Source organism: Coregonus clupeaformis, chromosome 7 (assembly GCF_020615455.1).
Source record: "Coregonus clupeaformis isolate EN_2021a chromosome 7, ASM2061545v1, whole genome shotgun sequence".
NCBI classification, from domain to species: Eukaryota; Metazoa; Chordata; class Actinopteri; order Salmoniformes; family Salmonidae; genus Coregonus; species Coregonus clupeaformis.
In genome coordinates, this window is record NC_059198.1 from 50,440,291 (window position 1) to 50,468,094 (window position 27,804).

At 43.5% G+C, this 27,804-nt stretch overlaps 1 protein-coding gene across 1 annotated transcript; it reads right to left on the bottom strand.

The window, feature by feature from the left end:
• Positions 1 to 1,117: 1,117 nt before the first annotated feature.
• On the bottom strand, positions 1,118 to 27,573 carry LOC121569942 (ATP-binding cassette sub-family D member 3-like). The gene is made up of 20 exons (XM_041881298.2): positions 27,404 to 27,573; positions 25,081 to 25,117; positions 24,884 to 24,985; positions 21,525 to 21,613; positions 19,188 to 19,257; positions 14,276 to 14,373; positions 10,944 to 11,067; positions 10,661 to 10,717; positions 10,383 to 10,525; positions 10,055 to 10,124; positions 9,849 to 9,918; positions 9,428 to 9,617; positions 9,046 to 9,210; positions 8,818 to 8,881; positions 8,179 to 8,256; positions 7,969 to 8,034; positions 5,790 to 5,999; positions 4,444 to 4,548; positions 2,683 to 2,739; positions 1,118 to 2,370 (listed from the first exon to the last, which is right to left on the bottom strand). Exons 1-20 carry the CDS (start codon positions 27,511 to 27,513, stop codon positions 2,293 to 2,295), a joined length of 1,983 nt encoding a protein of 660 aa, XP_041737232.1. The 5' UTR covers positions 27,514 to 27,573; the 3' UTR covers positions 1,118 to 2,292.
• Between the last annotated feature and the right edge of the window lie 231 nt (positions 27,574 to 27,804).

Genomic DNA, 27,804 nt, shown 5'->3' on the forward strand with positions numbered 1-27,804 from the left:
ACTTTATTTTAAGAATGTAAAATGTCAGAATAATAGTAGAGAGAATTATTTATTTAAGCATTTATTTAATCACATTCCCACTCTATTAGTGTTTGGTAGCATTGCCTTTAAATTGTTTAACTTGGGTCAAACGTTTCGGGTAGCCTTCCACAAGCTTCCCACAATAAGTTGGGTGAATTTTGGCCCATTCCTCCTGACAGAGCTGGTGTAACTGAGTCAGGTTTGTAGGCCTCCTTGCTCGCACACGCTTTTTCAGTTCTGCCCACACATTTTCTATAGGATTGAGGTCAGGGCTTTGTGATGGCCACTCCAATACCTTGACTTTGTTGTCTTTAAGCCATTTACCTCCCTCTGTAGCTCAGCTGGTAGAGCACGGCGCTTGTAACGCCAAGGTAGTGGGTTCGATCCCCGGGACCACCCATACACAAAAAAATAAAATAATGTATGCACGCATGACTGTAAGTCGCTTTGGATAAAAGTGTCTGCTAAATGGCATATTATAATATTGTTACATTTACATTTTAGTCATTTAGCAGACGCTCTTATCCAGAGCGCATACATTTACATACTGGCTCCCTGTGGGAATCGAACCCACAACCCTGGCGTTGCAAGCGCCATGCTCTACCAACCGAGCCACACCTACCTACCTTTCACATTGTGTTACTTTCTATGTGATACTAAATCCTTTAAGGATTTTAAGGACATAAAACCAGAAGCCCACTAAACACGGTCAGCACAACGTTTTGGAACGCTCAGATAGAAATAGGTTATAGGACAAACAGCTAGAACAAGGAATCACGTTGGCTCTATTCACGGCGATCACGTGGACTCTATTCACGGCGATCACGTGGGCTCTATTCACGGCGATCACGTGGGCTCTATTCACGGCGATCACGTGGGCTCTATTCACGGCGATCACGTGGGCTCTATTCACGGCGATCACGTGGGCTCTATTCACGGCGATCACGTGGGCTCTATTCACGGCGATCACGTGGGCTCTATTCACGGCGATCACGTGGGCTCTATTCACGGCGATCACGTGGGCTCTATTCGATCTGCAACGTTCAACAACATTTTGGCAACTGAAAGTGTCCCTGTGGTAATAAACACACTCCAGTCCAGTCTCTGTTTTAATGAAAATGCATTGTTCGTACAGTTTTATTGCAGGCACATGCACTTAAAGAGTCAAGTCACTATATTACAGTCCCTCGCCTATATAACTATGAGTTTTACAGAGCCTGTTTCTTTACAGTTCATTTCTAAAATGGACGAACAATATTGTTACAGTCAGTATATTACACTGATAAGAGGCAACTGTTGGGTAGTAGTTACTGCTGTGGTAAAGAAATAAGCCTTCTGGGGTCTATTACACTGCACCATCCTGATCCGAGGAAGAGCAACAGTACAAACAGATCAGGGACCAGGCTAGGAAAGGCCTTGATAGACTAGCCTGGTCCCAGACAGTACAAACAGATCAGGGACCAGGCTAGGAAAGGCCTTGATAGACTAGCCTGGTCCCAGACAGTACAAAGATCAGGGACCAGGAAATGAAAGGCCTTGATAGACTAGCCTGGTCCTAGACAGTACAAACAGATCAGGGACCAGGAAATGAAAGGCCTTGATAGACTAGCCTGGTCCCAGACAGTACAAACAGATCAGGGACCAGGCTAGGAAAGGCCTTGATTGATAGACTAGCCTGGTCCCAGACAGTACAAACAGATCAGGGACCAGGCTAGGAAAGGCCTTGATAGACTAGCCTGGTCCTAGACAGTACAAACAGATCAGGGACCAGGCTAGGAAAGCACATGGAAGGACTTCACCACAATAGAGGAAACTAGCAGCTTAATTTGCATATTATACATGTACCTTAGAAAAAGACAAGATACCGATTATACTGTTACCTGCCCTCAGTGACTTATCTAAAGGACCACAAAACCATCACCTAGGCTCCATCTCCCTGTGTTAATTCATCAGATAAGAGTAATCTTAATTGTTACGAAACATGATTCAGTTCACAGTTGTATAACAAACATAATTCATCTGGATTGGATTAGCCCATTAATCTGCATGAGTTTGGACCATACATGACAAGTTATATACAATCACCGTGGACAAATGCTTTCTTGATCAGACTAACAAGATCTTTTAAATACGGCTTTGTCAAATGAATACAAACAAAAAAGGAGGTTACAATTGATTAAAAACAATAGTCTAGGTTTAGTTCAAAACTTGTTTTAAGTGCAGAATTAGTGGACACCTTCCTCTAGGACAAATGATGGTGCGCGTGTTCGTCTAGGAGCCAAACTCGATGGTCTCCTCGGTGATGGGTTTGAAGTCGTAGTTACCTCTCCCGTCCATGTGAAGGTAGTACTGGAGAAAATTACAAAAAACAAAAAATAGTCTCATTTCAGCCATCCAAACTTCTTGAATTATTAATCATGTGCAACATTGTGTTTTTTCCAAACGGACATTCTGTACATAGTGCATGGTTGCAGCCACACCAGGGGAACTTGAATAAACCCTTGTTTACATGACACAAATTAAACAAAATATACATATTTTGAAACTGCCAGAAAGAGTTTCCCCACAATAATCTCCCAGAGCATTCCCAACAGTACATTGACACATCAGTAGCCACAAATTCCCACGTCCCAGTGTTTCCAGAAAAGGTTGCGATCTTACCTCATGGTGTTTCCACAGAGACTTTCTGTGAGAGACAGTGAACAGACTGATGCCAACCTATAGAAACAAACCAGTCAGAGAACACATATGGAGCTACACACCAAAAGAACTAGATGAACCATGCTGAAGACTTAACTTGTATGTAGCGTGTATTATTATTATTTATTAAACTGGAGATTTATAAAAGATGGACTTAGAAGTAAGCACTCAGACATACAGTGCATTCGGAAAGTATTCAGACCCCTTGACTTTTTCCACATTTTGTAACGTTACAGCCTTTTCTAAAATTGATAAAACTGTTTATTCCCCCCTCATAAATCTACACACAATATCCCATAATAACAAATCAAAAACAGGTTTTTGAAATGTTTGCAAATTTATAGAAAATAAAAACAGAAATATTACATTTATATAAGTATTCAGACCCTTTACTCAGTACTTTGTTGAAGCACCTTTAGCAGAGATTACAGCCTTGAGTCTTCTCGGGTCTGATGCTACAAGCTTGACACACCTGTATTTGGGGAGTTTTTCCCATTCTTCTCTGCAGATCCTCTCAAGCTCTGTCAGGTTGGATGGGGAGCGTTGCTGCACAGCTATTTTCAGGTCTCTCCAGAGATGTTCGATTGGGTTCAAGTCCAGGCTCTGTCTGGGCCACTCAAGGACATTCAGAGACTTGTCACAAAGCCACTCCTGCGCTGTCTTGGCTGTGTGCTTAGGGTCGTTGTCCTGTTGGAAGGTGAACCTTCACCCCAGTCTGAGGTCCTGAGCGCTCTGGAGCAGGTTTTCATCAAGGATCTTTCTGCACTTTGCTCTGTTCATCTTTCCCTCGATCCTGACTAGTCTCCCAATCACTGCCGCTGAAACACATCTTGTTTCTCATGGTCTGAGAGTCTTTAGGTGCCTTTTGGCAAACTCCAAGCGGGCTGTCATGTGCCTTTTACTGAGGAGTGGCTTCCGTCTGGCCACTCTACCATAAAGGCCTGATTGGTGGAGTGCTGCAGAGATGGTTGTCCTTCTGGAAGGTTCTCCCATCTCCACAGAGGAACTCTGGAGCTCTGTCAGAGTGACCATCGGGTTCTTGGTCACCTCCCTGACCAAGGCCCTTCTCCCCTGATTGCTCAGTTTGGCTAGGTGGCCAGATTTAGGAAGAATATTGGTGGTTCCAAACTTCCTCCATTTAAGAATGATGGAGGCCACTGTGTTCTTGGGGACCTTCAATGCTGCAGACATTTTTTGGTACCCTTCCCCAGATCTGTGCCTTGACCCAATCCTGTCTCGGAGCTCTACGGAGAATTCCTTCGACCTCATGACTTGGTTTTTGCTCTGACATGCACTGTCAACTGTGGGACCTTATATAGACAGGTGTGTGCCTTTCCCAATCATGTCCAATCAATTGAATTTACCACAGGTGGACTCTAATCAAGTTGTAGAAACATCTCAAGGATGATCCATGGAAACAGGATGCACCGGAGCTCAATTTTGAGTCACATAGCAAAGGGTCTGAATACTTATGTAAATAAGGTATTTCAGTTTTTTATTTTTAATACATTTGCTAAAAATTCTAAAAACCTGTATTTGATTTGTCATTATGGGGTATTGTGTGTAGATTGATGAGGGTAATTTAACAAAACATCCATTTTAGAATAAGGCTGTAACATAACAAAATGTGGAAAATGGGAAGGGGTCTGAATACTTTCCGAATGTACCATATAGCAGTACGTGCTAAGAGTCCAGGCTAAAAGGTTGGAGTGGTGTCCGTACCGTTCTGCAGTGGCTGTAGATGAAGTCCTCCACATCAACGCTCACAGCACTGGTGCACTCATCCAGGATGGCAAACTGAGGCTTGTGGTAGAACAACCGGGCCATCTACAGACACACATGAAGCAGACCAAACAAAGTCAATGGCTGTGTCCCAAAATCGGTCTTACCTACTGATACCCCCCGCAAAAAAAAATAAAAAAATAAAATGGGCCTCAGGATCTCATCACGGTATGTATTTCTGTGCATTCAAATTGCCATCGATAAAATGCAATTGTGTTCGTTGTCCGTAGCTTATGCCTGCCCATACCATAACCCCACCGCCACCATGGGGCACTCTGTTCACAACGTTGACATCAGCAAACCACTTGCCCACACGACGCTATACACGTGGTCTGCGGTTGAGGCCAGTTGGACGTACTGCCAAATTCTCTAAAACAACATTGGAGGCAGCTTATGGTAGAGAAATTAACATTACATTCTCTGGCAACAGCTCTGGTGGACATTCTTGCAGTCAGCATGCCAAATTCACGCTCCCTGAAAACTTGAGACATCTGTGGAATTGTGTATGTGGGCGGCAGGTAGCTTAGTGGGTAAGAGCGTTGTGCCAGTAACCGAAATGTCGCTGGTTCTAATCCCAGAGCCGACTAGGTGAAAAATCTGTCGATGTGCCCTTGAGCAAGGCACTTAACCCTAATTGCTCCTGTAAGTCGCTCTGGATAAGAGCGTCTGCTAAATGACTAAAAATGTTAAAAATAAAAATAAAAATAAATGCACATTTTAGATTGGCCTTTTATTGTCCCCAGCACAAGGCGCACCTGTGTGATTTAATTAGCTTCTTGATATGCCACACCTGTCAGGTGGATTGATTATCTTGGCAAAGGAGAAGTACTCACTAACAGGGATGTAAACAAATCTGTGCCAAACAATTATGAAAAATACGCTTTTTGTGCGTATGGAAAATCTCTGGGATCTTTAATTTCAGCTCATGAATCATGGGACCAACACTTTACATGCTGCGTTTATATTTTTGTTCAGTGTACATACTCAGTACTACATACTAGTTAGTTTAGTCTAATAAGCAACATATACTAGGCTCATCCTGACATTTAAAGCATACTACATTTTTGAAATTTCACATACTATAAAATGTTCTATTTTCATATACCCTAAATGCCTACTATTTAGAAGGCCAGTATGGGCTTCACTCTGTGATAACGTGATGATATGAGTGTGTGAACTAATGGATGGAAAATGTATCTCCAATGAGGTATGAGAAACCATTTTGATTGTAAAAAAACAAACAAAAAGAAAAATATTCCATTCAGGAAGAAGTATTCCTCTCTTACCGCCATCCTCTGCTTCTCTCCTCCACTGAGGACGTCCATCCAGTCCTGCACGGTGTCCCAGGTCCCCTCTCTGTCCAGGATGTGACCCAGCTGGACGTTGTCCAGGTACTCCTTCAGCACCTGGTCAGTGATGCCTTTCCTCTTCTGCTCCTCATAGGTGTCGGGGTAGATCACCTGATCCCTCAGCGTGCCAAGGGTCATGTACGGTCGCTACAATAGGATTCAATAGGTCAAAAGGTCATGTAGGGTCTTGTACAATAAGATGGAAGAGGTCAGGGGTCATGGAGGGTCTTTACAATGAGATGTAACAGACTTACAGTAGAGCCGATATGGCTGCCAATTAGCCAAAACATGGAATAGAACATGTAATGGGGTGTAACGGTTCACCAAACCCACAGTTCGGCACGTATTGCGTTTTTGGGTTCACGGTTCGGCTTCGGTACAGCGCGAAAATTAAATGCCATTCACGATGTTCGGCGTTCACAATGTTCCTTGCATCGTCTGTTTTGACAGGTTTCATTTGTTGGGCTTCTCAAGTTCACACTCTGATGCTGCGTTTGCAACCATGTGGGAATTGACCAGTTGTGAAGTCGTAAATACCAGTTGGATGCATTCATGTGATTTGAACACGTTGAGAAACACCGATTGGCTAATGGCCAACAAGCTGTGTCACCATAAACTAAAAGTACGGCTACCATGCTTGTAAACTAATTATAGAGTTAAAAAAACATATGAATAGATTGCTTTTTATAAATATTGTGTTGTTGCATTTAACTGCCGAAAAAGCTGTTATAAAGGCCATTTCCTTAGTAGGTGATGTCAGAGGTCACCATGTGGGAGAAGTGCATTATCTTGATCATAGTCAGTTTCCCACTAGTAATTACCAGTTGGAGGGCCGTTCAAGTGGATTTTTCCCAGTCGCATGTGGTAAATTCCCACTTCTATCGTGGTTATGAACGCACCATGACACTGCCTCCTTCAGTGCCAGATGTGACTCTCATAATGGGGGGCGTGTCTGTAGCGCGGTACATCTCCCAGTCTGGGGTAATGTGACGGGCTGTCACTGTTAAGTAAGCGCAACACGGGATGCATTGGGCCAATTCATTGAACATTTTGGCTTTGGCCTGCTTATATAGAGCGGTTACATTTACATTTACGTCATTTAGCAGACGCTCTTATCCAGAGCGACTTACAGTTAGTGAATACATATTTCTTTATACTGGCCCCCCGTGGGAATCGAACCCACAACCCTGGCGTTGCAAACGCCATGCTCTATCAACTGAGCTACATCCCTGCCGGCCATTCCCTCCCCTACCCTGGACGACGCTGGGCCAATTGTGCGCCGCCCATGAGTCTCCCGGTCGCGGCCGGCTGCGACAGAGCCTGGATTCGAACCAGGATCTCTAGTGGCACAGTTAGCACTGCGATGCAGTGCCTTAGACCACTGTGCCACTCAGGAGTACAACATGGCTCGAGCTCTTGCACGAGGTGCTGAAACCCCGTATTCTCAACCACTGAAAATGGGCGCCTTTCCACAGCTATAAAAACCAAAGAAATATAAACCTAGCCTACCGCTATCGCTCTTGGAATTTCTTTGGCCCGGTCAGAATTAGCTGCCAAGGGCTGCCTGAACGCAGAGGGGAGACGATGTTGTGTTGTAGTTGTTTCTTTGTGTTTCCGTCTCGCTCCGGTATACTGGGATGATGTCTGCGTAAATGTGTCAACATATTTGTGGTTGTTGGCGGCTGCATAGGCTATTCTTGTTGAGCGTGGCTATTTCATCCACAATTCTGTCCATCGCCGTTGTAATCTGGGAAGCCAAAATGTTTCTAAACTGGACATTTAAAAACGAAGATGGAGGATCCTCCAATTCTGGTTTATCGACCCCACCACTCGCCATCGTACGGAACTACTTCCCGGCTGCGCCTCACAAAAGGGCAGTTTGAAATGTGCCAATTAAAGATTAGAATTTTGATAATGTGCACATATGGTGTAGTTGTTTAAACGGAAAAGCTTGAAATGTTTTTTTTCAGCTACGTTTTACTCAAGAGGCATAGGCCTACAATGCATTCGGGTTTACAGTGCGGACCAAACCGAGGTTCCGTACCGAACGGTTCGGTACGAATACGTTACATCCCTAATTGGTAATATAAAATACTCAAGGTGTCCATTTAGTTACCTGAGGAACGTAGAAGAGCTTCCCTCTCTCAGGCTTGGTCAGCTGTCCTCCAAACAGGGGCCATAGCTATGGAGAGACACCTGACGTTACCTCGAGGGCCTACTCTGTTAAGTTACTTCAACCAAAATGTTAGACTTTGTTGCAGTACTTTCATTCCCACAGGCACAGTCATATCAATATAAATGTAACATAAAACGGAACATTCTTCACCTCTCCCAGTACTCTGAAGAGTGAACTCTTGCCACAGCCATTGGGCCCACACACTAACACGTTGGTACCAGACCTCACCTGGAGAGGGGGGGGGGGGGGAAGAAAGAAAGAAAGACAGAAAGAAAGACAAAGAAAGAAAGAAAAGAAAGAAAGAAAGAAAGAAAGAGCGAGAGAGAGAATAACATTGTAACATCCAACGTGGCCCTTTCGAAACGTCAACAATGCTTCAATATCACTCATTAAAATCAAAGTGGTTTGAACAGTCCCGACTTTAAAATACGAATGTACTTTATGTCAAACTGACTGAATGACTAAACTAGTTGCACACATTCATTAGAGAGGGACTCCACAGTCATGGTAGCTTTAACGATCTGATAACACATTCATTAGAGAGGGACTCCACAGTCATGGTAGCTTTAACGATCTGATAACACATTAATTAGAGAGGGACTCCACAGTCATGGTAGCTTTAACGATCTGATAACACATTCATTAGAGAGGGACTCCACATTCATGGTAGCCTTAACGATCTGATAACACACAGGTTTATCTAGCTAAATGGATGTTATCTCAGTGAGACTAACCAGGATAAAGAAAAAGTTAAATAAAATACATTAAAGGAAAGAAAGTGATGCCTACTTCAAAGCTCAGGTCCTTGATCAGGACATCTCCATTGGGTGTTGCTAGTGGTGTGTGTTCAAACCTGCAACACCAAGACATTCAGACACTGTTCTTACTGACCATTCATCCTCAGACCTCAGGAAACCTATTGGCCGTGGACAACTTCGGTGAGGTAAACATATTTAAAGGAGATTTTATGCAGCCAATATTATGTACAGAAATGCACTGAGGCTTTGTCACACATACTTGATGATGTGGTCTACGTTGATGATCCGTCCGCTGCCCGGGACCAGCGGGACTCTTTCTACAGCTTCTGATTCCTTGTCCTGATGAGACACCATGGTGCGCTCGTACTTCCCAGAGTTCAGTTCCTTCAGGACCTTCATGAGCTCAGTGATACGCATGGTGAACCTAGGAGAAGAAGGGAGACCGGCCTAGCTCAGAAGACCTCCTACCCAAAGCACTAGGGAGAGAAAGCATGGAGAGCACTGACGGCAGAGCAAAGTGAAGTCACGGCAAGACGGGATGGTCTCTGGCTGGAGTAGGCTACTACTTTAGAATTATAATGGAATTGAATCAATTCAATTGAATACGTGATCGGAGTGTTTTGGGAAGAGTGAAGTCTCACCCAGAGAGCCTGGTCATCTCTCGCCCAGCCAGTACGATCCTTCCCAGAGCCTGGGACATTCTCAGCAGCATCCTGCCACTCTGGTAGTAGTCCTCCAACAGCTCAGGTTGGCTGCTGTTCATGTGGCGGGGGTCGGCCAGGTTGAGGAAGGGCCGACTCACCACCAGGTAGCCCACCACAGTGGCTATGTCTGAGGGAGGAAGAGACCCGAGACCTGGGTTAGCATGGAGATCATGCATTGAACAATATTAATTTTGTCGCCTGGCCAATCAACTATAAAATGTGGCGGCTGGACAGCGGCAAGTTGGAGAAGTTCAGAAACCAACTGCCATTTCCAGATCGCTCTCTGGCATCAGATCTCTGGCTACGTAACTGAGGACATCATCATATTAATGTGTAGGGTTAAAACATTAGATCTTACACTTGGCGATCAGGCTGTCCACGAAGCCCATGGAGAAGCGGAAGAAGATGAACTTGTGCAAATGGTCGACCTTAGAAGACAGAAGGTATCACAGTATTATTAAACACTTTCAAACTCACAATCAGCAGTTTGTCCGTTGAGATGGAAGTGAACATAGAGATCTTTAATATACCTCGGACTGACACACACGACTAAACGGTACTTACCAGTTTCTTAAATGTTGAGTGAATCGTCTGTTTCTCTCTCATGTTCCCGTTGTAGAAGGCAATCTCCTCACTGAGACAAAACATTACATGTTTAACATCATTTAGTTCTCTTTTTTTTTTTTAAGAACTCACTCTATGACAGAGGTGATTTAACAAGTTTTCCTTCAAATAAAAAAAGCACAGTATTGCCAACCCATGATATACTCAAATCAAAAAGCACAGTATTGCCAACCCATGATATACTCAGATCAAAAAGCACTGTATTGCCAACCCATGATAAAGTCAGATCCAGGCCTTCACCTGTTGGTGATGAGTCGTGAGTCTTTACCTGTTGGTGATGAGTCGTGAGTTGACGTATCGGTACTCTCCCTCGTACCGCTGCTCGGTCACCGTCATCTTACCGATGGGCCTCCGCAGTCTGGTCAGGAACAGGCCTGAGATCAGCAGGTAGGCCATCATACTCGCTGGGCCCTGAGGGGAAACGGTGACATCCCATCCAAGTTAATGCCAGTACATTCTATACTTGAAATATATTTGTATTTCAGTACATTCTAAAACTTGAATGGAATCTATTGGTTGCTTCTGGGAATCTGAGTTTATATTCACCTGGGCGCCGATGGCAGACGTCAGCTTGAAGATGTACAGTCCAATGTCCAAGAGAGGCTAAAGGGGATATGCAGTACATTGTTTACATTTGACACTATGTAGGCCTACCTGGTGAATAGCAGCTTTCAGCAATAGTATCATTTACACATAAAGTTAATGATAGACTAAGGTGTACTACAACAACTATACAAATTGGTACCGGACACCTTGGAACCACACACACACAAGAAGGTATAGACGAGAAGGTATACTTTGGTCTTAAACAGCAGTAAACGCGATGTACCTTGCTGAGATTGGAGTAGAGGTCCACCACGCTGTTACAGAACCTCTCCACGTCCTGAGTCAGCAGCTGGTCGGCGTTAGCGATGCGGTTATCCAGGTTACCCATTTTATAGTACGTGTATCCTCTGGGGATGGCAGACATGTTGAGTGACTTTATTTACAGACAGTAGATTGACTATTGGAATGTACAGAAGATTGACTATTGGAATGTACAGTAGATTGACTATTGGAATGTACAGTAGATTGACTATTGGAATGTACAGTAGATTGACTATTGGAATGTACAGTAGATTGACTATTGGAATGTAGAGTAGATTGACTATTGGAATGTACAGAAGATTGACTATTGGAATGTACAGTAGATTGACTATTGGAATGTACAGAAGATTGACTATTGGAATGTACAGTAGATTGACTATTGGAATGTACAGAAGATTGACTATTCAATGTACAGAAGATTGACTATTGGAATGTAGAGTAGATTGACTATTGGAATGTAGAGTAGATTGACTATTGGAATGTACAGTAGATTGACTATTGGAATGTAGAGTAGATTGACTATTCGGTGTACAGTAGATTGACTATTCGGCGTACAGTAGATTGACTATTCGGCGTACAGTAGATTGACTATTCAGTGTACAGTAGATTGACTATTCAGTGTACAGTAGGTTGACTATTCAGTGTACAGTAGGTTGACTATTCGGTGTACAGTAGATTGACTATTCGGCGTACAGTAGATTGACTATTCGGCGTACAGTAGATTGACTATTCAGTGTACAGTAGATTGACTATTCAGTGTACAGTAGGTTAACTATTCGGTGTACAGTAGATTGACTATTCGGTGTACAGTAGATTGACTATTCGGTGTACAGTAGGTTGACTATTCAGTGTACAGTAGGTTGACTATTCAGTGTACAGTAGGTTGACTATTCGGTGTACAGTAGGTTGACTATTCGGTGTACAGTAGATTGACTATTCGGTGTACAGTAGATTGACTATTCAGTGTACAGTAGGTTGACTATTCGGTGTACAGTAGGTTGACTATTCGGTGTACAGTAGGTTGACTATTCAGTGTACAGTAGGTTGACTATTCGGTGTACAGTAGGTTGACTATTCGGTGTACAGTAGATTGACTATTCGGTGTACAGTAGGTTGACTATTCAGTGTACAGTAGGTTGACTATTCAGTGTACAGTAGGTTGACTATTCGGTGTACAGTAGGTTGACTATTCGGTGTACAGTAGATTGACTATTCGGTGTACAGTAGGTTGACTATTCAGTGTACAGTAGGTTGACTATTCGGTGTACAGTAGGTTGACTATTCGGTGTACAGTAGATTGACTATTCGGTGTACAGTAGGTTGACTATTCAGTGTACAATAGGTTGACTATTCGGTGTACAGTAGATTGACTATTCGGTGTACAGTAGATTGACTATTCAATGTACAGTAGATTGACTATTCAATGTACAGTAGATTGACTATTCAATGTACAGTAGATTGACTATTCGGTGTACAGTAGATTGACTATTCGGCGTACAGTAGATTGACTATTGGAATGCACATAATATTGACTATTAAACGTACAGAATATTGACTATTAAACGTACAGTAGATTGACTATTGGAATGTACAGTAGATTGACTATTGGAATGTAGAGTAGATTGACTATTCAATGTACAGTAGATTGACTATTGGAATGCACATAATATTGACTATTAAACGTACAGAATATTGACTATTAAACGTACAGTAGATTGACTATTGTAATGTACAGTAGATTGACTATTGGAATGTAGAGTAGATTGACTATTGGAATGTAGAGTAGATTGACTATTGGAATGTAGAGTAGATTGACTATTGGAATGTAGAGTAGATTGACTATTGGAATGTAGAGTAGATTGACTATTGGAATGTAGAGTAGATTGACTATTGGAATGTAGAGTAGATTGACTATTGGAATGTAGAGTAGATTGACTATTGGAATGTAGAGTAGATTGACTATTGGAATGTACAGTAGATTGACTATTGGAATGTACAGTAGATTGACTATTGGAATGTACAGTAGATTGACTATTGGAATGTACAGTAGATTGACTATTGGAATGTAGAGTAGATTGACTATTGGAATGTAGAGTAGATTGACTATTGGAATGTAGAGTAGATTGACTATTGGAATGTAGAGTAGATTGACTATTGGAATGTACAGTAGATTGACTATTGGAATGTACAGTAGATTGACTATTGGAATGTACAGTAGATTGACTATTGGAATGTACAGTAGATTGACTATTGGAATGTAGAGTAGATTGACTATTGGAATGTAGAGTAGATTGACTATTGGAATGTACAGTAGATTGACTATTGGAATGTACAGTAGATTGACTATTGGAATGTAGAGTAGATTGACTATTGGAATGTAGAGTAGATTGACTATTGGAATGTAGAGTAGATTGACTATTGGAATGTAGAGTAGATTGACTATTCAATGTACAGTAGATTGACTATTGGAATGCACATAATATTGACTATTAAACGTACAGAATATTGACTATTAAACGTACAGTAGATTGACTATTGTAATGTACAGTAGATTGACTATTGTAATGTAGAGTAGATTGACTATTGGAATGTAGAGTAGATTGACTATTGGAATGTAGAGTAGATTGACTATTGGAATGTAGAGTAGATTGACTATTGGAATGTAGAGTAGATTGACTATTGGAATGTAGAGTAGATTGACTATTCAATGTACAGTAGATTTACTATTCAGTGTACATTTGATTGACTATTGGAATGCACATAATATTGACTATTGGAAGGCACAGTATATTGACTATTAGAATGTAGAGTAGATTGACTATTAAATGTACAGTACATTGACTATTGGAATGCACATAATAATGACTATTGGAATGTACAGTAGATTGACTATTGTAATGAACAGTAGATAGACTATTAGAATGTACATGAAAAAGCCTGACATGAAGGTTATGAGAAGAGAGGCAGTAGACGGTACATTAGACGGTAGACAATACAGAGTACAGTGCAGTAGACAGTGCAGTAGACAGTGCAGTAGACAGTGCAGTAGACAGTGCAGTAGACAGTGCAGTAGACAGTGCAGTAGACAGTGCAGTAGACAGTGCAGTAGACAGTGCAGTAGACAGTGCAGTAGACAGTGCAGTAGACTGTGCAGTAGACAGTGCAGTAGACTGTGCAGTAGACAGTGCAGTAGACAGTGCAGTACACAGTGCAGTAGACAGTGCAGTAGGCAGTGCAGTAGACAGACAGTAGAGTAGAAAGTAGACAGTGCAGTAGAAAGTAGACAGTGCTTACTTGAGGTACTCGTCGTAGAGGTGTTTGGTTAGCCGAACTCTGAACCTCAGCTTCAGCTCATTCAGACCCAGCTTCAGGAAGTTATTCACCAATGCAATCTGTCAGTCACAAAACGTGCACTTTACTATCAGCTCTTAATCAAAACACAACCTACTGCTTAGCCTACTCTCCAAACACAGTACGCATGTGATGAAATCTGGATGTGTTCAATCCATGGGCAGAGGGCCGGTTGAATACAAAGCATGCAGAGCAAATTAAATACCAGTTGTCTAGACGATAAGATACATTTTTACAGAATGTACACCACCGTTCAAAAGTTTGGGGTCACTTAGAAATGTCCTTGTTTTCGAAAGAAAAGCACATTTTTTGTCCATTTAAAATAAGATCAAATTGATCAGAAATACAGTGTAGACATTGTTAATGTTGTAAATGGCTATTGTGCATTAGACTGTGCAGTAGACAGTGCAGTAGACGGTGCAGTAGACAGTGCAGTAGACGGTGCAGTAGACGGTGCAGTAGACGGTGCAGTAGGCAGTGCAGTAGGCAGCAGACAGTGCAGCAGACAGTGCAGTAGACAGTGCAGTAGACAGTACAGTAGACAGTGCAGTAGACAGTACAGTAGACGGTGCAGTAGACAGCAGACAGTGCAGTAGACAGTGCAGTAGACAGTGCAGTAGACAGTACAGTAGACAGTGCAGCAGACAGTGCAGTAGACAGCAGACAGTACAGTAGACAGTGCAGTAGACGGTGCAGTAGACAGCAGACAGTGCAGTAGACAGTGCAGTAGACAGTACAGTAGACAGTGCAGTAGACGGTGCAGTAGACAGCAGACAGTACAGTAGACAGTGCAGTAGACGGTGCAGTAGACAGCAGACAGTACAGCAGACAGTGCAGTAGACAGTGCAGTAGACAGTACAGTAGACAGTGCAGCAGACAGTGCAGTAGACAGTGCAGTAGACAGTGCAGTAGACGGTGCAGTAGACAGCAGACAGTGCAGTAGACAGTGCAGTAGACAGTGCAGTAGACGGTGCAGTAGACGGTGCAGTAGACGGTGCAGTAGACGGTGCAGTAGACGGTGCAGTAGACAGTGCAGTAGACGGTGCAGTAGACAGTGCAGTAGACAGTGCAGTAGGCAGCAGACAGTGCAGTAGACAGTGCAGTAGACAGTACAGTAGACAGTACAGTAGACAGTGCAGTAGACGGTGCAGTAGACGGTGCAGTAGACAGTGCAGTAGACAGTGCAGTAGACAGTGCAGCAGACAGTGCAGTAGGCAGCAGACAGTGCAGTAGACAGTGCAGTAGACAGTGCAGTAGACGGTGCAGTAGACGGTGCAGTAGACGGTGCAGTAGACGGTGCAGTAGACGGTGCAGTAGACGGTGCAGTAGACGGTGCAGTAGACGGTGCAGTAGACGGTGCAGTAGACGGTGCAGTAGACGGTGCAGTAGACGGTGCAGTAGACGGTGCAGTAGACGGTGCAGTAGACAGTGCAGTAGACAGTGCAGTAGACAGTGCAGTAGACGGTGCAGTAGACGGTGCAGTAGACGGTGCAGTAGACAGTACAGTAGACAGTAGAGTAGACAGTAGAGTAGACAGTACAGTAGACTGTGCAGTAGACAGTGCAGTAGACAGTGCAGCAGACAGTACAGTAGACAGTGCAGTAGACAGTGCAGTAGACAGTGCAGTAGACAGTGCAGTAGACAGTGCAGTAGACAGTGCAGTAGACAGTACAGTAGACAGTGCAGTAGACAGTGCAGTAGACAGTGCAGTAGACAGTGCAGTAGACAGTGCAGTAGACAGTGCAGTAGACAGTACAGTAGACAGTGCAGTAGACGGTGCAGTAGACAGTGCAGTAGACAGTGCAGCAGACAGTGCAGTAGACGGTGCAGTAGACAGTACAGTAGACAGTAGAGTAGACAGTACAGTAGACTGTGCAGTAGACAGTGCAGTAGACAGTGCAGCAGACAGTACAGTAGACAGTGCAGTAGACAGTGCAGTAGACAGTGCAGTAGACAGTGCAGTAGACAGTGCAGTAGACAGTACAGTAGACAGTGCAGTAGACAGTGCAGTAGACAGTGCAGTAGACAGTGCAGTAGACGGTGCAGTAGACGGTGCAGTAGACAGTGCAGTAGACAGTGCAGTAGACAGTGCAGTAGACAGTACAGTAGACAGTACAGTAGACAGTGCAGTAGACGGTGCAGTAGACAGTGCAGTAGACAGTGCAGCAGACAGTGCAGCAGACGGTGCAGTAGACAGCAGACAGTGCAGTAGACAGTGCAGTAGACAGTGCAGTAGACAGTGCAGTAGACAGTGCAGTAGACAGTGCAGTAGACAGTGCAGTAGGCAGCAGACAGTGCAGTAGACGGTGCAGTAGACGGTGCAGTAGACGGTGCAGTAGACAGTGCAGTAGGCAGTGCAGTAGGCAGCAGACAGTGCAGTAGACAGAGCAGTAGACAGTACAGTAGACAGTACAGTAGACAGTACAGTAGACAGTACAGTAGACTGTGCAGTAGACAGTGCAGTAGACAGTACAGTAGACAGTAGAGTAGACAGTACAGTAGACTGTGCAGTAGACAGTGCAGTAGACTGTGCAGTAGACAGTGCAGTAGACAGTGCAGTAGACAGTACAGTAGACAGTAGAGTAGACAGTACAGTAGACTGTGCAGTAGACAGTGCAGTAGACAGTACAGTAGACAGTAGAGTAGACAGTACAGTAGACTGTGCAGTAGACAGTGCAGTAGACAGTGCAGCAGACAGTACAGTAGACAGTGCAGTAGACAGTGCAGTAGGCAGTGCAGTAGGCAGTGCAGTAGGCAGTGCAGTAGGCAGCAGACAGTGCAGTAGACAGTACAGTAGACAGTGCAGTAGACAGTACAGTAGACAGTGCAGTAGACAGTACAGTAGACAGTGCAGTAGACAGTGCAGTAGACAGTGCAGTAGGCAGCAGACAGTGCAGTAGACAGTACAGTAGACAGTGCAGTAGACAGTGCAGCAGACAGTGCAGTAGACAGTGCAGCAGACAGTGCAGCAGACAGTGCAGTAGACAGTGCAGTAGACAGTGCAGTAGACAGTGCAGTAGACAGTGCAGTAGACAGTGCAGTAGACAGTGCAGTAGACAGTGCAGTAGACAGTGCAGTAGACAGTGCAGTAGACAGTACAGTAGACAGTACAGTAGACAGTACAGTAGACAGCAGACAGTGCAGTAGACAGTACAGTAGACAGTGCAGTAGACAGTGCAGTAGACAGTGCAGTAGACAGTGCAGTAGACAGTGCAGTAGACAGTGCAGTAGACAGTGCAGTAGACAGTACAGTAGACAGTGCAGTAGACAGTGCAGTAGACAGTGCAGTAGACAGTGCAGTAGACAGTACAGTAGACAGTGCAGTAGACGGTGCAGTAGACAGTGCAGTAGACAGTGCAGTACAGCTTAGACAGTGCAGTAGACAGTGCAGTAGACAGTGCAGTAGACAGTGCAGTACAGCTTAGACAGTGCAGTAGACAGTGCAGTAGACAGTGCAGTAGACAGTAGACAGTGCAGTAGACAGTGCAGTAGACAGTGCAGTAGACAGTGCAGTAGACAGTGCAGTAGACAGTAGACAGTGCAGTAGACAGTAGACAGTGCAGTAGACAGTGCAGTAGACAGTGCAGTAGACAGTGCAGTAGGCAGTAGACAGTGCAGTAGACAGTGCAGTAGACGGTGCAGTAGACAGTACAGTAGACAGTGCAGTAGACAGTGCAGTGCAGTAGACAGTGCAGTAGACAGTGCAGTAGACAGTGCAGTAGACAGTGCAGTAGACAGTGCAGTACACAGTGCAGTAGACAGTACAGTAGACAGTGCAGTAGACAGTGCAGTAGACAGTGCAGTAGACAGTACAGTAGACAGTGCAGTAGACAGTGCAGTAGACAGTGCAGTAGACAGTGCAGTAGACAGTGCAGTAGACAGTGCAGTAGACAGTGCAGTAGACAGTGCAGTAGACAGTACAGTAGACAGTGCAGTAGACAGTGCAGTAGACAGTGCAGTAGACAGTACAGTAGACAGTGCAGTAGACAGTGCAGTAGACAGTACAGTAGACAGTGCAGTAGACAGTGCAGTAGACAGTGCAGTAGACAGTGCAGTAGGCAGCAGACAGTGCAGTAGACAGTACAGTAGACAGTGCAGTAGACAGTGCAGTAGACAGTGCAGTAGACAGTGCAGTAGACAGTGCAGTAGACAGTGCAGTAGACAGTACAGTAGACAGTGCAGTAGACAGTGCAGTAGACAGTACAGTAGACAGTACAGTAGACAGTGCAGCAGACAGTGCAGTAGACAGTACAGTAGACAGTGCAGTAGACAGTACAGTAGACAGTGCAGTAGACAGTGCAGTAGACAGTGCAGTAGACAGTGCAGTAGACAGTGCAGCAGACAGTGCAGCAGACAGTGCAGTAGACAGTGCAGTAGACAGTGCAGTAGACAGTAGCAGTAGACAGTGCAGCAGACAGTGCAGCAGACAGTGCAGTAGACGGTGCAGTAGACAGTGCAGTAGACAGTGCAGTAGACAGTGCAGTAGACAGTGCAGTAGACAGTGCAGTAGATGAGATGCAGTAGACGAGATGCAGTTATTGCTACATTATATTGGGAAGTGATAAGCTACAGTATAGAGGGAGATTAATAATAATATTATCATGTTAATAATATCAGGTCTCCTCTGAGAATTTACACCAAAAGAGAAATTAGGAAGTCTACTGGAGTCTTCGCTGTACAACTAACCAACTACTGTCATATGACATTTATATCATATATATATATATATATATATATATATATATATATATATTAAATAAAAAGGTACAAAAAAATATATCAGAGTCAAATAGATCAACGGACATCTATAATCGAGTCAATATTGGATGCAATGAAATACCAAAAACACACTTACAAGTGGCATGACTTTGCAAAAGTTGAACAAGTAGTTCTTGAAGTCTGTGTTGGAGCGACCGATAATTGCACTGCAAACCAAAACATGCACAAGAACGAAGCAACTTGGTCAGTGAACGGAACACACAGATGGACAAGATATTGGCAGATGAATGAATTTCACCTGTAATGGCAGTGACTAGGTTCTAGCCTCAGTCAGATCTGTTTATGCTTCAGCCAATTCCCCTGCCATGACGGTCATAGTAATTGGAAAGGAAAAACCACCAACTCAAGCACATCCATAGCAGGTGACCAGGCTAGCAGTCATGGACAGTAGGAAGAAAGTAACAACCAAACACATTTAGATAGAGGACTTTGATCATTCCCCTTTACAGCCTAGCTAGTGTGTTGCTGTATTGACCATGATATGTATGGAAGCAGAGGAGCTCTGACACGAGAGATTTCTGATTATACTGTAGTAGATTCATTGGCATTGGAATAACCAATCACAATTAGCCATAGTGGGTAAGTGTTATGACCTGAAGAGCCTAGTCATGTACCATGTTAAACGATCAGAAACATTAAAAACAAGTTATTGGTTTTATAGGTTTGAGTTCTGTGAAAAAACCCCACGTGGAAGAGAGTTACCCCAGGTATGACAGCAATGTAGGAATAAAAGTGCTTCTTGAACAGATTGATATCTCTGCTAATTTTTTTTACATTTTAGTCATTTAGCAGACGCTCTTATCCAGAGCGACTTACAGTTAGTGAATACATCTTTTTTTTTTTTTTTTTTTTATACTGGCCCCCCGTGGGAATCGAACTCACAACCCTGGCGTTGCAAACGCAATGCTCTATCAACTGAGCTACATCCCTGCCGGCCATTCCCTCCCCTACCCTGGACGACGCTGGGCCAATTGTGCACCGCCCATGAGTCTCCCAGTCGCGGCCGGCTGCGACAGAGCCTGGATTCGAACCAGGATCTCTAGTGGCACAGTTAGCACTGCGATGCAGTGCCTTAGACCACTACACCACTGTGGGAGATTGAAAGACAGCAATCAGTTCCTGCGCAGGAAAATACATATGATATGGGGCTGGTTTCCCAGAGCCAGAATAAGCCTCGTCCTGGACTAAAGAGCACTTTAAAAATGATTATCTCCATTGAACATGCGTCTTACTCCAGTATTAGGCTGAATCTGTGTATGGGGAACCGGCCCATAATATTTTAACCGCCTTGAACACCACCACCAAACTCACTGGTCATCTAGCTATAGTGAAGAATCACAACTCACATGGCAAGTCAGTGTTCCAACCATAGAATTAGAACACTGTATTCTAATCGCAGTGATTCTAACCATAGAATTAGAACACTGTATTCTAATCGCAGTGATTCTAACCATAGAATTAGAACACTGTATTCTAATCGCAGTGATTCTAACCATAGAATCAGAACACTGTATTCTAATCGCAGTGATTCTAACCATAGAATTAGAACACTGTATTCTATCGCAGTGATTCTAACCATAGAATTAGAACACTGTATTCTATCGCAGTAATTCTAACCATAGAATTAGAACACTGTATTTTAATCGCAGTGATTCTAACCATAGAATTAGAACACTGTATTCTAATCGCAGTGATTCTAACCATAGAATTAGAACACTGTATTCTAATCGCAGTGATTCTAACCATAGAATTAGAACACTGTATTCTATCGCAGTGATTCTAACCATAGAATTAGAACACTGTATTCTATCGCAGTAATTCTAACCATAGAATTAGAACACTGTATTTTAATCGCAGTGAATCTAACCATAGAATTAGAACACTGTATTCTAATCGCAGTGATTCTAACCATAGAATTAGAACACTGTATTCTAATCGCAGTGATTCTAACCATAGAATTAGAACACTGTATTCTAATCGCAGTGATTCTAACCATAGAATTAGAACACTGTATTCTAATCGCAGTGATTCTAACCATAGAATTAGAACACTGTATTCTAATCGCAGTGATTCTAACCATAGAATTAGAACACTGTATTCTAATCGCAGTGAATCTAACCATAGAATTAGAACACTGTATTCTAATCGCAGTGATTCTAACCATAGAATTAGAACACTGTATTCTAATCGCAGTGATTCTAACCATAGAATTAGAACACTGTATTCTAATCGCAGTGATTCTAACCATAGAATTAGAACACTGTATTCTAATCGCAGTGATTCTAACCATAGAATTAGAACACTGTATTCTAATCGCAGTGATTCTAACCATAGAATTAGAACACTGTATTCTAATCGCAGTGAATCTAACCATAGAATTAGAACACTGTATTCTAATCGCAGTGATTCTGACCTTTCAATCATTGTTCCGTTCTGGATCATCCATACATCACAGTATGTCCTGGCCACCAGCATAGCAGCTATGAGGAGAAGGTATCCTGTCTGTGACAACAATGGAGGGAATAGAGAAGTGGTGCAGGACAGGTAGGGAACAGACAACACCAGATGAGCAAATCCATACAATGAAATACACAGATTAAACAATGCAATGGACAGTTCTTAAGCAAATCAACGTCAAGTTGTATTGTAAATCATTTGAGCAAACTAGATGAATGAGTAATACAGGAAAGTTCAAATATAGAATATACCTGTCCTTAACTAACAACATGACCGGTAGAATAGACCTGTCCTTAACTAACAACATGACCGGTAGAATAGACCTGTCCTTAACTAACAACATGACCGGTAGAATAGACCTGTCCTTAACTAACAACATGACCGGTAGAATAGACCTGTCCTTAACTAACAACATGACCGGTAGTATAGACCTGTCCTTAACTAACAACATGACCGGTAGAATAGACCTGTCCTTAACTAACAACATGACCGGTATAATAGACCTGTCCTTAACTAACAACATGACCGGTAGAATAGACCTGTCCTTAACTAACAACATGACCGGTAGAATAGACCTGTCCTTAACTAACAACATGACCGGTAGAATAGACCTGTCCTTAACTAACAACATGACTGGTAGAATAGACCTGTCCTTAACTAACAACATGACTGGTAGAATAGACCTGTCCTTAACTAACAACATGACTGGTAGAATAGACCTGTCCTTAACTAACAACAGGTTTTTGTCATTTTAGAGTTCATTCAGTAGAGGATAAACTCTGATACACCCAACAGACCTTGGCTCATCAAACAAACTGGTCAGTATGCCAGGACTATGTTTGGCCTTCTTAGGTGTTGTTCTAGAACACACAAGCTAAAGGCAATATTGTAGAACATGTCAGCTCGAACAACCTTTGTTAATGATCACACTTAATGACTGTCTGTTGAGGGACACGTGCACAGAGTAAGAGATAAGTTGTGGCGTAAAAGTGACGCAATGAAGGAGCATGGATCTATCTGTGCAAGACAAGGCCATCGCCGATTACCACAGAGACTACTTACTTCAAGGTTCAATGCTTATCATGTGGCCCTACAGAACACAACTTATCGGCCTAGGAAGTTCACCCATTTTTACATGTGGCCTTATTTTTCACTCTTTCGGTGCTTGTACTTGATCCCCCAAACCGTTTAAAATATATAAACTCAGCAAAAAAATTAAACTTCCTCTCACTGTCAACTGCGTTTATTTTCAGCAAACCTAACATGTGTAAATATTTGTATGAACATAACAAGATTCAACTGAGACAAACTGAACAAGTTCCACAGACATGTGACTAACAGAAATGGAATAATGTGTCCCTGAACAAAAGGGGGGGGGTCAAAATCAAAAGTAACAGTCAGTATCTGGTGTGGCCACCAGCTGCATTAAGTACTGCAGTGCATCTCCTCCTCATGGACTGCACCAGATTTGCCAGTTCTTGCTGTGAGATGTTACCCCACTCTTCCACCAAGGCACCTACAAGTTCCCAGACATTTCTGGGGGGGAATGGCCCTAGCCCTCACCCTCCGATCCAACAGGTCCCAGACGTGCTCAATGGGATTGAGATCCGGGCTCTTCGCTGGCCATGGCAGAACACTGACATTCCTGTCTTGCAGGAAATCACGCACAGAACGAGCAGTATGGCTGGTGGCATTGTCATGCTGGAGGGTCATGTCAGGATGAGCCTGCAGGAAGGGTACCACATGAGGGAGGAGGATGTCTTCCCTGTAACGCACAGCGTTGAGATTGCCTGCAATGCAACAGGCTCAGTCTGATGATGCTGTGACACACCGCCCCAGACCATGACGGACCCTCCACCTCCAAATCGATCCCGCTCCAGAGTACAGGCCTCGGTGTAACGCTCATTCCTTCGACGATAAACGAGAATCCGACCATCACCTCTGGTGAGACAAAACCGTGACTCGTCAGTGAAGAGCACTTTTTGCCAGTCCTGTCTGGTGAGGACCTGCCTTACAACAGGCCTAAAAGCCCTCAGTCCAGCCTCTCTCAGCCTATTGCGGACAGTATGAGCACTGATGGAGGGATTGTGCATTCCTGGTGTAACTCGAGCAGTTGTTGTTGCCATCCTGTACCTGTCCCGCAGGTGTGATGTTGGGATGTACCGATCCTGTGCAGGTGTTGTTACACAGTCTGCCACTGCGAGGACGATCAGCTGTCCGTCCTGTCTCCCTGTAGCGCTGTCTTAAGCGTCTCACAGTACGGACATTGCAATTTATTGCCCTGGCCACATCTGCAGTCCTCATGCCTCCTTGCAGCATGCCTAAGGCACGTTCACGCAGATGAGCAGGGACCCTGGGCATCTTTCTTTTGGTGTTTTTCAGAGTCAGTAGAAAGGCCTCTTTAGTGTCCTAAGTTTTCATAACTGTGACCTTAATTGCCTACCGTCTGTAAGCTGTTAGTGTCTTAACGACCGTTCCACAGGTGCATGTTCATTAATTGTTTATGGTTCATTGAACAAGCATGGGAAACAGTGTTTTTTTTACCCTTTACAATGAAGATCTGTGAAGTTTTTTGCATTTCTACAAATTATCTTTGAAAGACAGGGTCCTGAAAAACTGACGTTTCTTTTTTTGCTGAGTTTATATATATTTTGTTTCGTTACAGAGACTCTTCACGTCATTGACTACAATGGATTATGAAAATGTGTCTAAGCATGTTATAAAGCGCTCAAAAACACTTCAAACCAACTCATATCAAATCAGAATCTCATTCTGGATAATGTCTCTGTGCTCAATTGTTAAAAAAACTAAATCCACTGTCCCATAAATCCATATTTCCATATTTTGGTTGTTGTTGTAAAACACATCATTCAAACATGGATTTATGGCACAGTGAAAAACAAACAAAAAAAAAAAACATTTTGTGCAGAGACATTATCCTGAATGAGATTCTGATGTAATAGGAGTTGGTTTGGAGTGTCTTTGAGCGTTTTATAACATGCTTAGACACATTTTCATAATGCATTGTCAATGGCAAGTGATTACTCAGCAAAATGTAACAACCAATTTTCCATGTAACAAACCGAATATATCAAAACACTGTTTGGGGGATCAACTACAAGCACAGAAAGAGTGAAAATAAGGCCACATGTAAAAAAAATTTTTTTTTTTAATGGGGGAACTTCCCTTTTAATAATATTATTCACACTACATAATAATGGACTTATAAAATGCCATTGGGAACTACTCTGATCTTGTTTTTGCTCAATGTGACAATATTGTCTGTGACAACAATAACCCAACCACAACGCCCACCTCTTTGCAGAACCATCGAGGCACCATTATCCGGATGATCTTGCTGATTCTGAGGAAGAAGACATAGTCCACCGCCGCCCGGTCTTTCTTGGCCGCTTTGTCCTGCACAAATAGAGACAATGCAGGTGTCAGGGGACAAATGTGGCATGTAGTTGGACATTTTATACATTTGTTGATGCGTATGCTTGTATACTTACTTCATTGCTCAACACCAGTTCTGAGCCTCTTTTTTCACTGAAAAGTTTATATGGCACAGTCAGATACAATGTTTCAAGTAGACACCTGCGACATCATCAATGAACACAGTACGAAGGCAACATTGATTTAGTTTGATCATTATCATCATAAATCAAGTGTATGGGTGTGTAGGTTAAATGGAAAGAGGTCACGTGGAGTCTTGACACAGCATTTAACTTGAAATTTAATTGGCTATTCTTAAACAGTCCAAGGACCTTTCAAAATTCCATCAAGGGGCAGCAAGCTGCTAATAAGCAACATTGTATCATTTTTGAAAACTGACAGTGATGTCTTTGTAACGTTGTTGCAATATTAGCCCTGATTAGCCAATGATATATATTAAGCCTAGTTGACTGACTGGGGGCGCTGTTTTGAAACCACCACACAGCCATTTTGGTACTCATCCTCCATTGTAAAAAATATTCTGGAAATTATAGAAATGCATTTATTAACGTCTACATTCGTTTTTGACAAGTATATTCTATTACAGACACCTTATTGCATACTTAAAGTTATATTATGTAAACTGAACATTAAAAAAAATATATAAAAACATATTCCTCAAAGTACTGGGCGGCAGGTAGCTTAGTGGTTAAGAGCGTTGTGCCAGTAACCGAAAGGTCGCTGGTTCTAATCCCCGAGCCGACTAGGTGAAAAATCTGTCGATGTGCCCTTGAGCAAGGCACTTAACCCTAATTGCTCCTGTAAGTCGCTCTGGATAAGAGCGTCTGCTAAATGACCAATTATTATTATTATTGTACTATGTTACTGTCCCCACTACAACAAAGACACACTTAAATACACGTAATTTTGTACTTAAAACATTTTATTGAAATACTGTAGAATTCCATTTATTCCTATGGAGGACCAGCCCGGTCACCCGTCATACAAGTCAGTATTTGATGTCCATCCAAGTCTGAGGACGTCTGGAGATTGTGGAAACCGGCCACTAGGGGCAACAGTGAGCTCTGTTACCTTCAACAAGGTTTCAGTTTTGCTAGGGCGTTGTGGACTGGACGGGGCGTTGTGGACAGGACGGGGCGTTGTGGACAGGACGGGGCGTTGTGGACAGGACGGGGCGTTGTGGACTGGACGGGGCGTTGTGGACAGGACGGGGCGTTGTGGACTGGACGGGGCGTTGTGGACAGGACGGGGCGTTGTGGACAGGACGGGGCGTTGTGGACAGGACGGGGCGTTGTGGACAGGACGGGGCGTTGTGGACAGGACGGGGCGTTGTGGACAGGACGGGGCGTTGTGGACAGGACGGGGCGTTGTGGACAGGACGGGGCGTTGTGGACAGGACGGGGCGTTGTGGACAGGACGGGGCGTTGTGGACAGGGACGGGCGTTGTGGACAGGACGGGGCGTTGTGGACTGGACGGGCGTTGTGGACAGGACGGGGCGTTGTGGACTGGACGGGGCGTTGTGGACAGGACGGGGCGTTGTGGACTGGACGGGGCGTTGTGGACAGGACGGGGCGTTGTGGACTGGACGGGGCGTTGTGGACAGGACGGGGCGTTGTGGACAGGACGGGGCGTTGTGGACAGGGCGGAGCTGGGCTGGGCGTAAGCATCTGCCTCTGCTTCTGATTCCAAAGGTTGCAACCAGCGATAGCAAGTTGTTTTTGAGATATTTGTTTTAAGCCTATCCCAAACCTTAACCATTCAGAGTTAATGCCTAACCTTAAGATTTCAGAGTTAACGCCCAAACATAACCCTAACTTTACAAATGCTGAGTTAATGCCTAAACTTAACCTTAAAAACTTAGAAATTTGACGTGTGAGAAAGATGGATAAATGTCTAATTCTGATCTAAGACAGCTAGTTGGAAGGACTGCTCCTTCTGAGGAGTACCAAGATGGCTGCCGGTGGCATCAAAGTATCATTAAAATTACAAAACACTAGCAATCCAGGGTTCTTAAGCATGTGACAAATAAAATTTGATTTGATTAATACACATCATTGCGACTATCCCGCGGCACCGGGGTTTAAAGACCTCTATTGTTTGCTAATGAGAATGGAGATTAACATTGACAGAGATATAATAACACATACTTACTGCTACAACATGCGATATGCACAGTCATCAACCCCTGTTTCTTATTGATAACTGCGATATTATACAACTGCAATATCTCACCGACTTTCAGACTTTACACCCGTCAAACGGGACAGTGTTTCTTGGCTTGCTGGCCACAAGTTGTGTGACACAAGAACCCCTGGCAGTCTAGCTACGCACAATTAAAGTACAACGGAGATTCGATGATACTTTCTTCAGCAACATACCCGTTTGACTTGCCCCCTCTTCTTCTTTGCTTCAGGATGTATAAAACGAGTAGGACTCCACCGGCTATCGAAGAGTTTTTAGCTGTCAGGTATTTGCTGATGGCCGCCATATTACCTCCAGTAGCAGCGGATCAGTGCGCACCGACTAGCATGCTGGGTAGTGGGAAGGGAACCAATGAGAGCGGTCCCTCACAGCGGACGAGTGAGAGCATAGGTCTGTGGGGTAGAGGGCACGGTTGATAATAACTGACCTTACTATGGTTTAGAAGAAAAAAAAACACCCCAGAATGATCCCTTTATCCCGGCTATGTAGCCTATTCTAAAACCCATGGATAATTATATGACATGAGGATATTCAAACGAACAAACTGTATTGCAAGTGGGAATGCACCTTTTAAATA